We start from the raw sequence: 13,041 nt of genomic DNA, 5'->3' as shown, positions 1-13,041 counted from the left end.
TGAGTTGTGCATGCCACTCCAGTCTAATGGGGATAAAAAGTTTGACATTCTGCCGATTGGGTCCAAGTAGTCAGACCCCCACCAATCAGTACATTATCACTTATCTTGTGGAGAGGTGATTACTTTTTTTCCACAGGAAACCCTCTGTAAGTGCATCTCTGTGTGCAAAGTATTTAATCTCTAATGGAAATAAAGAATCTTCTAATTAATATCAGAGAGAACAAATGACCGCCATACACAACACAATCCACTATACCAAGACCAATACTACCGCATACAGGGAAGAAATACCACCACAACCTGACCAGACCACACAGTGACTGAATAATACCACAAACAAAGGACAAATATGCCACACCATGATTAGACCATACAGTGACCGAATAATATGACATACTACCAACAAATAGGGATGAAATAATACCGCATACAAGGAGAAATACTGCCACGCTGTGACCAGACCACAAATTACCACCACATAGTGACCGATACTAATCATGAATACAAACCACAATACTAACACTGTTATTACCACCAGTGATGTTATATACAGGAGCTCAGGATATAGTGTCAATGTACAGGTAGTACAGTGAACACCGGTGACATTATACAGAGGAGCTCTGTATATAGTGTATAGTGTACAGGTAATACAGTGATCACCGGTGACATTATACACAGGAGCTCTGTATATAGTGTATAGTGTACAGGTAATACAGTGATCACCAGTGGCATTATATACAGGAGCTGTGTATATAGTGAGTGTACAGGTAATAGAGTGATCACCAGTGACATTATACACAGGAGCTCTGTATATAGTGTATAGTGTACAGGTAATACAGTGATCACCGGTGACATTATACACAGGAGCTCTGTACACAGTATATAGTGTATATGTATGTGTACATGTAATACACTGACTCACCAGTGACGTCTGTAGTTGAAGTCTTTCATCTTCACTTTTCTTCTTCAACCAGCACAGACTGCCATCACTTCTTCCAGCCTGGACTTGTCTCTGCAAAAAATAACAGTAATAAATAGCTGATCACTTCCAGAGCACATTCCCCACTTTTTTTCTGACTTCTACACTATGCCAGAAGAAGAAAAAAAGCGACGTGGTGCTGCCCTGCAAAGTAACAGGACCCCCATTTTTCTCCCTCCATGGAAAACAGTTTCCTAAAAAGTAACTTATATTACAGTAGTAATAATGTCCCTAATTGGACCCTAAAGAAATTATGTTCCCCACTTGTCACCATAAACTAATATAGTATGTTTCTCATTCTGGCCCTCAAACAGTAATTTAGTCCCTCATCCTGGCCCCCTTTATTTAATAATCTTGCCCAGCCTGCCCCCATTTATTTTATAATATGCACCAGCCTGGTCCCCTATGTCCCTTGTCCAGCCTGGCCCCCAGACATCCATCCTGCCCCCCCAGCTATACATACTGGCCCTCATATGTCCCTTTTCCTGTGCCCAAATATCTTTCCTGGACCCCCATATATCCTTCCTGGTCTCTTGTCCTGCTCCCCCATATATATCCATCCTGTCCCCTCCCTATATAAATCCACCCTGCCCCCCCATATATACATCCTGGCCCCCAGATATCCATCCTGCTCCCCCAGATATACATACTGGCCCCTCCCCATTTAAATCCATCCTTCTCCCCCCCCCCCCCATACATCCATCTTGCCCAACCATTTATCCATCCTGGTTCTCCATATATCCATCCTGGTCCCTCTCTCTCTCTCTCTCTCTCTCTCTCTCTATTAACACAAGTGGACTTACTTAACCAGTAGTACAAAGAAGCGAACCATAATATAAACAAAGTAAGTTTTTATTAGAAATCATAAAATATACACGACATTATAAAGAAACAGGAATGTCCAATAGGGGGGCTCTAAAACGGCATCAATGGCTATATATATCCAAGATAGTAAATATACAGCTCCAATGTGTCAGATAAATAATTCCCAATTTCCAGTGGATGTTAATCCATTCTAAAAAAGGCAGTATACTGAAAAATATATACCAAATAACTTCTGCAAAATATCCTGGACCTGATAAAACACTAGTACCGACCGCTGTGCACAAATGTAATACACTCGCAGTATATATGTTTACCCTGTGCATATATATTATGAGGGATGCAAAGATAGTGTGTGTATATATATATATATATATATATATACACATACATACATATATATATATATATATATATATATATATATATATATATATATATTCTGCTCAAAAAAATAAAGGGAACACTTACTGTATATTCTGTTGTTTAACTCAATGTAAATCAAACTTCTGTGAAATCAAACTGTCCACTTAGGAAGCAACACTGATTGACAATCAATTTCACATGCTGTTGTGCAACTGGAATAGACAACAGATGGAAATTATTGGCAATTATCAAGACACACTCAATAAAGGAGTGGTTCTGCAGGTGGGGACCACAGAGCACATCTCAGTACAAATGCTTTCTGGCTGATGTTTTGGTCACTTTTGAATGTTGGTTGTGCTTTCACACTCGTGAAACGGACTCTACAACCCACACAAATGGCTCAGGTAGTGCAGCTCATCCAGGATGGCACATCAATGTGAGCTGTGGAAGGTTTGCTGTGTCAAATCAGCGTAGTGTCCAGAGGCTGGAGGTGCTACCAGGAGACAGGCCAGTACACCAGGAGACGTGGAGGGGGCCATAGGAGGGCAACAACCCAGCAGCAGGACCGCTACCACAGCCATTGTGCAAGGGGGAACAGGAAGAGCACTGCCTGAGCCCTGCAAAATGACCTCCAGCCGGCCACAAATGTGCATGTGTCTGCACAAATGGTTAGAAACCGACTCCATTAGGATGGTCTGAGTGCCCGACGTCCACAGATGGGGGTTGTGCTCACAGCCCAACACCTTGCAGGATGCTTGGCATTGGCCACAGAACACCAGGATTGGCAAATTCGCTACTGGCGCCCTGTGCTCTTCACAGATGAAAGCAGGTTCACACTGAGCACATGTGACAGACGTGACAGAGTCTGGAGATGCCGTGGAGAGCAATGTGCTGCCTGCAACATCCTTCAGCATGACTGGTTAGGCAGTGGGTCAGTAATGGTTTGGGGTGGCATTTCTTTGGAGGGCCGCACAGCCCTCCATGTGCTTGCCAGAGGTAGCTTGACTGCCATTAGGTACCAAGATGAGATCCTTAGACTCCTTGAGAGACCATATGCTGGTGCGGTTGGCCCTGGGTTCCTCCTAATGCAGGACAATGCCAACCTCATGTGGCTGGAGTGTGTCAGCAGTTCCTGCAAGATGAAGGCATTGAAGCTATTAACTGGCCTCGCCCATTCCCCAGAACTGAGTCCGATTGAACACATCTGGGGCATCATGTCTCGCACCATCCACCAACGTCACGTTGCACCACAGACTGTCCAGGAGTTGGCGGATGCTTTAGTCCAGGTCTGGGAGGAGATCTGTCATGAGACCATCCGCCGCCTCATCAGGAGCATGTCCAGGCATTGTAGGGAGGTCATACAGGTACGTGGAGGCCACACACACACACACACACACACACTACTGAGCATCATTTCCTTGTATTGAGGGATTTACACTGAAGTTGGATCAACCTGTAATTTGATCTTCCACTTTGATTTTGAGTACCGTTCCAAATCCATGCCTCTGTGAGATATTAATTTTGATTTACATTGATAATTTTTGTTTTATTGTTCTCAACGCTTTCCACTATGTAGTGAATAAAGATTTACAACTGGAATATTTTATTCAGTGATATCTAGGATGTGGTATTTTAGTGTTCCCTTTATTTTTTTGAGCAGTGTACATATGTTAATACTGTTGCTGCTATACCATGATGAAATAATACATACTGATCCAAACAATTACGTTATTTTCTCAGCGACTATACCAGTAACAGGTACAGTGCTAGTATACAGTAGTTGTTATAGGTGCCAAGTCACCTAAAGTATTGTTTAACCCAATCAAAATACATTTTGGGGTTGACAGACACTTTTTAAATAATAATGCCCCCAGGGGTGCCCCCTTTCAAGTAATAATGACACCGGAGTTCCCTCTCCAGTAATGTTAGATCTATTAGTACCCACTTCAGTAATAACACCCCCCAGAGTGCCCCATCAGTAATAATACTAGAAGAATGTCCCCTCCAAGTAATAATTCCCCCAGAGTGCCAAACAGTAATAATGCTCCCAGAGCACCCCCATCAGAAGTAATGCTGATTGAGTGCCGACATCAATATTAATGTCCACATAGAGCCCCTGTCTGTAATAATGCCTGCACAGCGCCACAGTCAATACCTTCAGAGTGCCCCATCAAGTAATATTGATCCATCAGTGCCCTGTCATAGCAACACCTTAAGAGTATCTAGTTACTAATAATGCACCCCAGAGTGCTGCAGCCTCCACAAGAAATACAGTTTACACTCACCTAATCTTCTCCACCAATGTGCAGAACCAATGAGACCGCTTGTGCTTTTGCAAGGAAGGGCGGGACAGCACAGGAGGTGCAGTGCATTGGGACGCTGACGTTTTGAAGGCTGTAGGTCAGATGTCTATATCCACAGCTTGCCCAAGTCCTTACATAACTCTTGAGATGGCCACTGCTAACCACTTGGTCCAGTGGAGCATCAGTAAAGCACTCTCCTAGTAGGTCGATATGTCAGAAATGCCCAAAGATGGGACTACCCCTTTATCTGTTGGAGAATCTAAATAGTTTTTACATTGCTTTTATGTCTTGAAAATATATGTCCTGCCTTAATTTTTCAGCACGATGATCTCCGCCCTGTGATTTTAAGACGACACTCTTCCTCAGATGTAACTAAACAAAAATTTGGCACCATGCCGCTAGTACCAATCCGTGGAGATGACACCAACGCCACCATGGTCTCTGCAAACCAGCAATTGGTGAGTTTTATTGTATTCATATGGAAAGTGCAGATGGAGCTTGATCCTTTTTTAGCCTCATCACCATTCGAGGCGTGAACACAGGGGCGGACATATCATTGGTGCAACCTGTGCGGCCTCACAGGGGCCCAAGAGATAAGGGGGCCCATTTCTACCTCCAAAGCAAATGGAATTGTGCTCTATGATGAGCTCATGGGCTTCAAAGGGTGTATACATGGTTCTTGCACAAGGGCCCTCTCCTGACTGTGTCCACCAGTGTGTGAACAGGTAGGTACAATTGCCGCTAGACTGCAGATCTTCTTCTCAGCCTTCTCCTCTTCTCCTTTTTACATTGATTTATGTCCACAAAGCTCAGCTCATCTTTGCTGTGGCCCGAGGTCATAAATTAGAGAGAAGCTCAGAAAACATGGCTTAAAAGGTAACACATTCTGCAGTTAGCAATAGCTATGCAACACAGAAGCGTTAGAAGGCAAACAGTGCAAAATTGTCAACGAAACTCAAAAGCAACAATGATTTCCAGCCAAAAATACATCAAAGTCAAGAAAAATGCTCCTGTATATGACTGTGGAGGGTTTCCACAAAAATATCACCTATTCAATAGTTAGTTGATAAAAGTTGTAATCATTGTTAGCCTGACTGCTGGGACCTCCTTTGATCCCAAAAATGTTTGGTTGTCAGGGGAATGTAAGAATTTCATTGTAGGCGACTAAGCTCCATTTCCAAAAAATGTTTACCACGCGGAATATGATTTTACACTTCTCGATGTTGAAGTTGCAAGAAAAAAAAATGAAAAGAGTTGTGCAATTATGGAAATTACAGGATTGATAGACATGTCTATGATATGCAAAGGGTGAAAAAATGGAAAGAAAATTGCCAGTTAAAGTGCATGGACGAGTCAGCATATTGATTACTGTACATCAAAAGGAAATTGCTATTTGCAAAATCACAATGCTGTCGTAAAATAATGTACATATATCGCCATAAATGAAAAATTACATAACGCATTGTTAAGTCTGCCCCGTTATACACATACCCCATTTCTTAATATGGTGTATTGTCCACCCTATAACATCAGTGACAGCTTGAAGTTTTTTGTGGTAGTTGTGGATGAGAGTCTTTATTTTCTCAGGTGGTAAAGCTGCCCACTCTTCTTGGCAAAAAAACTCCAGTTCCTGTACATTTCTGGGCTGTCTAGCATGAACTGCGCACTTGAGATCTCCCCAGAGTGTCTCAATGATATTGAGGTCAGGAGACTGAGATCACCACTCTACTAACCATGAGAAAATTTGTTGGTGTTATCATTCATATTCTTTGAAAAAAGGCCAAGAAAGCAAAAATTATGCCGGGGTATGTAAAGTTTTGAGCACAACTCTATCACCCCGTAGGGATTCATCCTAATGTAGTTCCACATCTACTGGTTGAGCATGTGTATTTGGTGCAATCTCACTCTGCTGCCTTCCAGCGCAGCTCTGTTGTGCCTCCACCACTGACATACAGTGGGTACGGAAAGTATTCATTCTTTAAATTTTTCACTCTTTGTTTCATTGCAGCCATTTGGTAAATTCAAAACAGTTCATTTTTTTAGGCCATGTGCACACGCTGCGGATTCCATTGCGGAATTTTTCCGCAGCGGATTTGATAAATCCGCAGTGCCAAAAATACTGAGGATCTTATCGCAGTTTTTTGTGCGGTTTCCACTGCGGTTTTAGACACCTGCGGGTTTCTATAATGGGGCAGGTGTAAAACCGCTGCGGATTCCGCACAAAGAATTGACATGCTGCGGAAAATAAACCGCTGCGTTTCTGCGCGTTTTTTTTCACAGCATGTGCACTGCGGTTTTTTTTTCCATAGGTTAACATTGTACTGTACACCGCATGGAAAACTGCTGCGGATCCGCAGCATCAAAAACGCTGCGGATCCGCAGCAAAAACCGCAATGTGTGCACATAGCCTTAATGTACACTCTGCACCCCATCTTGAGTGAAAAAAAAACAGAAATGTAGAAATGTGTGCATATTTATTAAAAAAGAAAAACTGAACTATCACATGGTCATAAGTATTTATAAGTATTCAGTTAGCTGGTTTCTACAGTTTGTACTCTATTCTGATTTGCCTTGACAATAGAGCACTGCAAAACTGACACAGATCAGTATTGTGAAACTGCAAATGCCACTGTTGATTCATATGGCAGAGGATTATCTACTGCTATATGCATCAACCAAGCGACATTTGCAGTTTCACATCACTGATCTATCAGCAGCAGACATTAAACATAGTTTAACCCTGCTTGTGTCACCTTTGCAGTGCTCTGCTATGCAGGAAGAGCAGACCTGAGTGCAGGATACTTGTCCTGAGCTGAAAATTACCTAACAGATTTAAGCGTATAGGCTGCTTTGTTTATGTAGAAGGCAGAAGATAAAAAACCTTCTGGCAGAGTTGTATACAAGGAAATAACGTGGCAGTTATATCTCCAGGGACTTGTGGAACTGAAGCCTTATTTACGTTTCTGGTTTGTGTTTGCCCTCTACCGATTACCCTCTGTGGGGCTGCTGATTTTTAAGTTCCTGTATCCCAGTTCCACACTGCCAGTTAAGTTTAGCTTATCTGGTCTACATCCTTGCTCTTTGCACCTGTGTTGCTGTTTCGATTCATCTGTTTTCGGACATTGGCTTGCATTTTTACCAACCACTTGAATTCTGATCCTGTCAGCAACTTGACCACACGTGACAGCCCTTCTTGCCGCCAACTTGCTCCACTGGCCAGGGATCCATGTGTAAGTCCAGATCCCTGGACAGGAGTTAAGAATATTTTATACCCCTCCACCCTCCGTTAATAATAAAGATGCACATTTTTCTTACATTTAACTGGCATATACCACAGAATTTCTCTGTGGGCGCTTCCTTTTTTCCTCTATAATGCTGGCCAATCAAAACAAGGCCATATACAGAGGGGTAAAGCAAGCACCCGCAGAACAAGTTACAGCTGCGGCCTCACTCAACATATTCTCACGACATAAGATTTGTCTCATGCGAACATATTGAAAACTCCGCAATTGCCACGTCATTTCTTGCTATTGAAGTGACAGAGCACAGGAAAGCAGCAGCGCAGGAGAGCTGGAACACCGGAACCGACTGTTAAGGGCCATACATAGCTATCCCCTATCCCCTTCTTGTGGAGACTAGTGATGATGAGCCAACCTGGTCCGATAAGGTGTTATCCGAGCATGCTCAAGTGCTAACCAAGTCACTTTGGTATGCTCGAATATGTTCGAGTCCCCACAGCTGCAGATCTCGCGGCTGTTCAGCACCCACAACACATGCAGGGATTGCCTAACAAACAGGAAATCCATGCATGTGTTGTGACTGTGGAACAGCCACGAGACATGCAGCCGGGAGGATTTGAACATATTATTTGAGCATGCCGAAGACACTCGAATAGCACTCAAGCATGCTCGGATAACACCTTATCCGAACACGTTGGCTCATCACTAGTGGAGATCACTAAAGTGATTTATATGATAGGCAATGCTATGTATGAAAAGTAGCTCTCTTCCAAAAAGGAAAGAACTAGGTTCTCTCGTTATACCCTTTGGAAGTTGTGACCTGAAAGTTCATATCCAATGTTCAAGCGAGCCGTGTCACTTGAGTTAGGATGTTTAACCAAAAGAGAGTTTTGCCCAATAGGAAAAGTTATGCAACTGCAGGGTTAGCCAGTGCATCGGAAGAGAGGCACTGAAGCTGTATGGATCCAGCAACCGAGACAACTTCAGGGCAATTTCTAAACTGCAGTGGTGGCTGGTAACATCATAGCCAACAAGCAGTAAACCATTGAATAAAAAATCCCCCCATTCTTGAGAATGTTTGTTGGTCATACTTTTTTAAAGATCATGTTACATAAGAGTAAAGTAGACTATACCTGTTCTTGGCGGTGGCCATAGATGTGAAAATGTTTTTGTTTCTGGGCAACTATCCAATGTGATGAGTGCAGCATATGATAGAGGGACGGAAACTCAGATCTGTGATTATATAGATTTATATGGTTAAAAGTCCTATGAGTTCTGTCAGTGTTAATCAGTAATCTGACTATCTTAGGAAACTAATCAGACATAGTATCTGTTATCTTGGCTGCCTACACAATGACACAATAGGAACTACCACACTACACATATCCTCTCTATATAACACAGCTCAGCTTCTATTCCTCCATAATACAGTATGCTGCTCTCACATAGGTCGGTTAATAATAATAATAATAATAATAATCTTTATTTATAAATGGGGAAAATCGCATCGCACTCAGATGCCATCTGAGCACGATCCAATTTTTTTCCACTGACTCACTTGCATGGCCGAGTGTGATCCGATTTACGGATGCAAAATGTACATGCTGCAATTTTCTTTTTTCCTCTGACAGATAAAATCGGACATATGCATGGCCCCATAGAATAACATTGGTCGGAGTGTGATCCTGTGTTTTGTCGGATCACACTCGTAAGGAAAATACGGTCATCTGTATGAGCTCTTAGATGTCAAAGTAAGCCTGTACAAGCCAAGCATGGATTTAATAAGGATTACAGACTCTGTACTCACATGCCATTAGCTAGTGTTGTAATATCCTGATGACAGTTTCCCTTTACACTTTCTTTGCACTGGTGGTTCTTCCTGTCAAATGGCTAAAATTATATTTGAAATTCCTGTTTTTCTTTCACAACCTATTTCTGTTCTTCAGCGTCGCCTCCACACACGAAGGACACTGTCAATGTTCTTTGTAAGTATGTACATGCCAACATACCCACCTGCATGTGGTCCTAACGTGCTCTGGACATTGCATGTCAGGTTACTAAGCTGAAAATGTAGCATGAAGGCTGACCATGTCATAACCACTGATCCTGTCAAAGAGCAATATGAACCAGGAAATATCAGACACCATTAAAAAAGAGATTGCATGAGATTAGAAAAAATGTGGATTATATTCCAAAAACAACAATAGTTTTTGTGCAGGTCTGTAGCACTGCACCGATCAAGTGATTACCATTGATCTGTAATGCCAGGCACAGCCGTTGGGCAAGAGTGGGGCTGTTATTGATGGACTTTTTTTTCTAATCTCAAACTTGCACATTTTATTATAATTTATTTATGTTGCTCATCAGTTTAATATATCTGTATGCCATCAAATCTTGAAAATAGTGAAGAATCAATATAAAAAGTTGTGTTCTGTACAACCAACTACAACTAGTTCCTTAAAAACCATTTTTTCTGGAGACTTTAATTAATCATTAACCATTTGTTTTGCTATTAATGCATTATGAAACTTTAATTTTGAGGGTTTTTTTGCACATATGTGGTAGTACCATGGCCTAAGGTATTAAAACTATAGCATTTGGTTACTAACCTGAACGCACTGCACGTTGCATGTGTTGGCTGTGCTCACACTCATACTTGTGCTTGTATTCCACCGTATGCATAAATAACTATTAACTAACTTCTTACATTGTGGTGGAAACCAAATTATATATTACAATTAAAAATATTTGTTTTTCTAGCCAATGAAGATGCATCAAGACTCCCTGGAGGAGCTACAGGAAAGACAAGATGAGGATCACGAGCCCTTGTACGAGGAAGTTGGACATTTCCAGAGCATCCAGCGTCCCGATTCAGATTGTGTTTTTTCAATGGAACGACTCCAATTGCCCCCTCCCTTGGACCGCACAAAGAAGCCAGTACTGAACCAGGAGCCAAAGTTAACCCCAATGAAACCCCAATCCCCAGAGAAGCATGAACAGGACAGTTACTCCAAGACTCAATCTCTAGACAGAAACTTTTGTGTGGATAATCTTAAAACGGTCTCAGGTGATGTTGCCAAATCCCCCATGCCCAACAGAGGCTCTGGTGCTCCCATTATGAAAAGTGCTTCCCTTGAAAGGCAGGTGGAGCCAAACCGAACTCAGGTTGGTTCTATGAGAAGCCAAGTAGTTAAGAGCGCACTGGACCTGAGCACATTGCCATTGTTTTTTGAACCGTCAGCCCCTTCAGATCCAACCAAGATTCCTCCCTGGAAGAAGGCATCCCCTATATCCTCTAATATGCAAGACAAGCTACTCCAGGAACTTAGCACCATGCTCAATAAGAAAAATGATGCTGGATCGGGGCCAAGTCAGCAAGTAACGTGAGGAATCAAATACATATTCAAGATAAGGAGTATTTTCATGTTATGTAGACCATCAATGCACTGCCATGGTGCCTTCAGACTCAATCAATATGGTTGTACAAACTGATTGAGTTGAGTTTTGCCTTTCCTTATCTGTAGTCTAGGTATATTCTTTGTATAAACTTCTGATCAAGTCTTTTGATTCTGCACAAAACTATCCATGTATAGAGCCCAAAAACTATTTAAGTCTTGGAACTATTAAGTTATAAGTTTCTTGAAGAGAAAGCTGCCGTCTTGGCATCATGGCATTATCCGATGTCTCACAGCCTCTTGTAAAATAAACATTAGAGCAGAAGGTTTGTCTGTACAAAATGTCTGAACTGCGTGTTTTTAAATTAAATAATGGTGAAAAATGAAACCCATGCTAATGAGTGTTACTTTTCACAGTTTTCACGAAAAGATGGAAACTTTTGAAATGCAGATTATTCCATGTTTCTTGAAACAACACCTAGAAATTCTGTAACGATGAACACCCAAATAAGGCTCTCGATCTAATTTATCTCTCAGAAACTCACACTTATCATATATTGTTGGACGGGAGGAGGAAGCTAATGCAAAAGTAGAGAGGGCATGAAACCTTATGTAGATTCTGACCTTGCTGCTAACCACTGAGCCACCGTACTACACAATGGGTAGATCCAACTGGATTTGCCAGGTAAGTACAGTTAACAAGGTTTTCCCACAAAGACATTTAGCACTTATCCAAATGATTTGTCTGATCTATGGGGTCTCCACTGCTGGTGCTTGCACCAACCACATAGTCAGAACTGAATGGAGTGGCATCGTTACTGTTCAATTCATGTTTTTGGGGCTGGTCGAGAAAGCCAATTGCTTTACTTGGCTGACACAGAATGGCAGTGACCATGAGTGACCACGCAGCTCCATTCAATCCCAACCACAGTGAGCAGAAACATGAGGTTAGGAATCAGCGATAGGGCCTCTACCAATCAGAAATTTATCATCTATTTTGTGAAAATCTGTTGTTTTCCAGGTCTATACAGAGCAGTATAATATTATTTAGGGCAAGTACAGGGACTTTACAACATCTTGCGTGAGCTAAATGTTCTTAGGCCTGGAGTCACTTCTCATCCCTTACTCTCCTGGCAGATCATCGAGGATAACAATGAAAAATGTGAAATCTGTACTTTATCCTCTGACATGTTGTAAAACAAATCCAGAATGAAATAAAACATTCCATAAAATTTAACATAAAATCTTTTAGCAGATCCATCTTAACTACTTATGGCCCCAGACTGAAACCTTAACCACAACCCAGTGTCATGTTCTGTCCGTCATTTTCTCCTTCCCGACACCACCTGAGACCTGGGTCAGAAATACTCATATATTCACTTCTGCTCCCCCCAAAAAAAATATAAGTAAAAATATAGACTTATTCACTGTGTCATCCAGCCAGATGTAATGACACACATCAAACATAGGGTAGTTCGGTGGCTCAGTAGTTAGCATTGTTGCTTTGCATTGCTGGGTTTCAAATCCCACCAAGGACAATATCAGCAAAAAGCATACGTGTTCTCCTAATGTTTGCGTGGGTTTCCTCTGGTTTTCTCCCACTTTCCAAAGACATACTAGTAGGGAATTTAAATTGTCCCAAAGGGGACAGTGATGATAGTATCTGTATAGTGCTGTGGAATTAATGGCGCAATATAAACAAGTAAAATAAATAAAAAATAAAGCCAGTGATTCGTCATTAGTGTGGTTGGGACTTTATTCGTTAGAAGATCTGGAAAAGTCCCCGATGAATAATTATAATGGTAAATAGCAAACTTTGACCAGTATTTCCCTTTAACTTCAAAACTTGTAGGTGAAGTTTAAGAAGTAGATATGTAATATTTATTTCTGTAATAACTAACATTTATATGATACTCATAGTATCATGCTAATTATAG

General features: G+C 41.7%; 1 protein-coding gene across 3 annotated transcripts in view; it reads left to right on the top strand.

The window, feature by feature from the left end:
• The window catches only part of ARAP3 (ArfGAP with RhoGAP domain, ankyrin repeat and PH domain 3), a 239,241-nt gene extending 227,759 nt beyond the window's left edge, over nucleotides 1-11,482 (top strand). For 2 of the 3 annotated variants that reach the window (XM_077266274.1, XM_077266275.1), the window contains exons 32-34: nucleotides 4,791-4,928; nucleotides 9,656-9,694; nucleotides 10,470-11,482. In XM_077266274.1, coding sequence (XP_077122389.1) covers nucleotides 4,791-4,928; nucleotides 9,656-9,694; nucleotides 10,470-11,096 — 804 coding nt within the window. In that variant the 3' untranslated portion in view covers nucleotides 11,097-11,482. The remainder of the gene's footprint in view (nucleotides 1-4,790; nucleotides 4,929-9,655; nucleotides 9,695-10,469) is intronic. The other variant, XM_077266276.1, reaches the window with a different exon arrangement.
• Nucleotides 11,483-13,041: the final 1,559 nt, after the last annotated feature.

This window comes from Ranitomeya variabilis, chromosome 5 (genome assembly GCF_051348905.1).
Source record: "Ranitomeya variabilis isolate aRanVar5 chromosome 5, aRanVar5.hap1, whole genome shotgun sequence".
Taxonomy (NCBI): domain Eukaryota; kingdom Metazoa; phylum Chordata; class Amphibia; order Anura; family Dendrobatidae; genus Ranitomeya; species Ranitomeya variabilis.
This window is presented reverse-complemented; position numbering and strand designations above follow the sequence as displayed.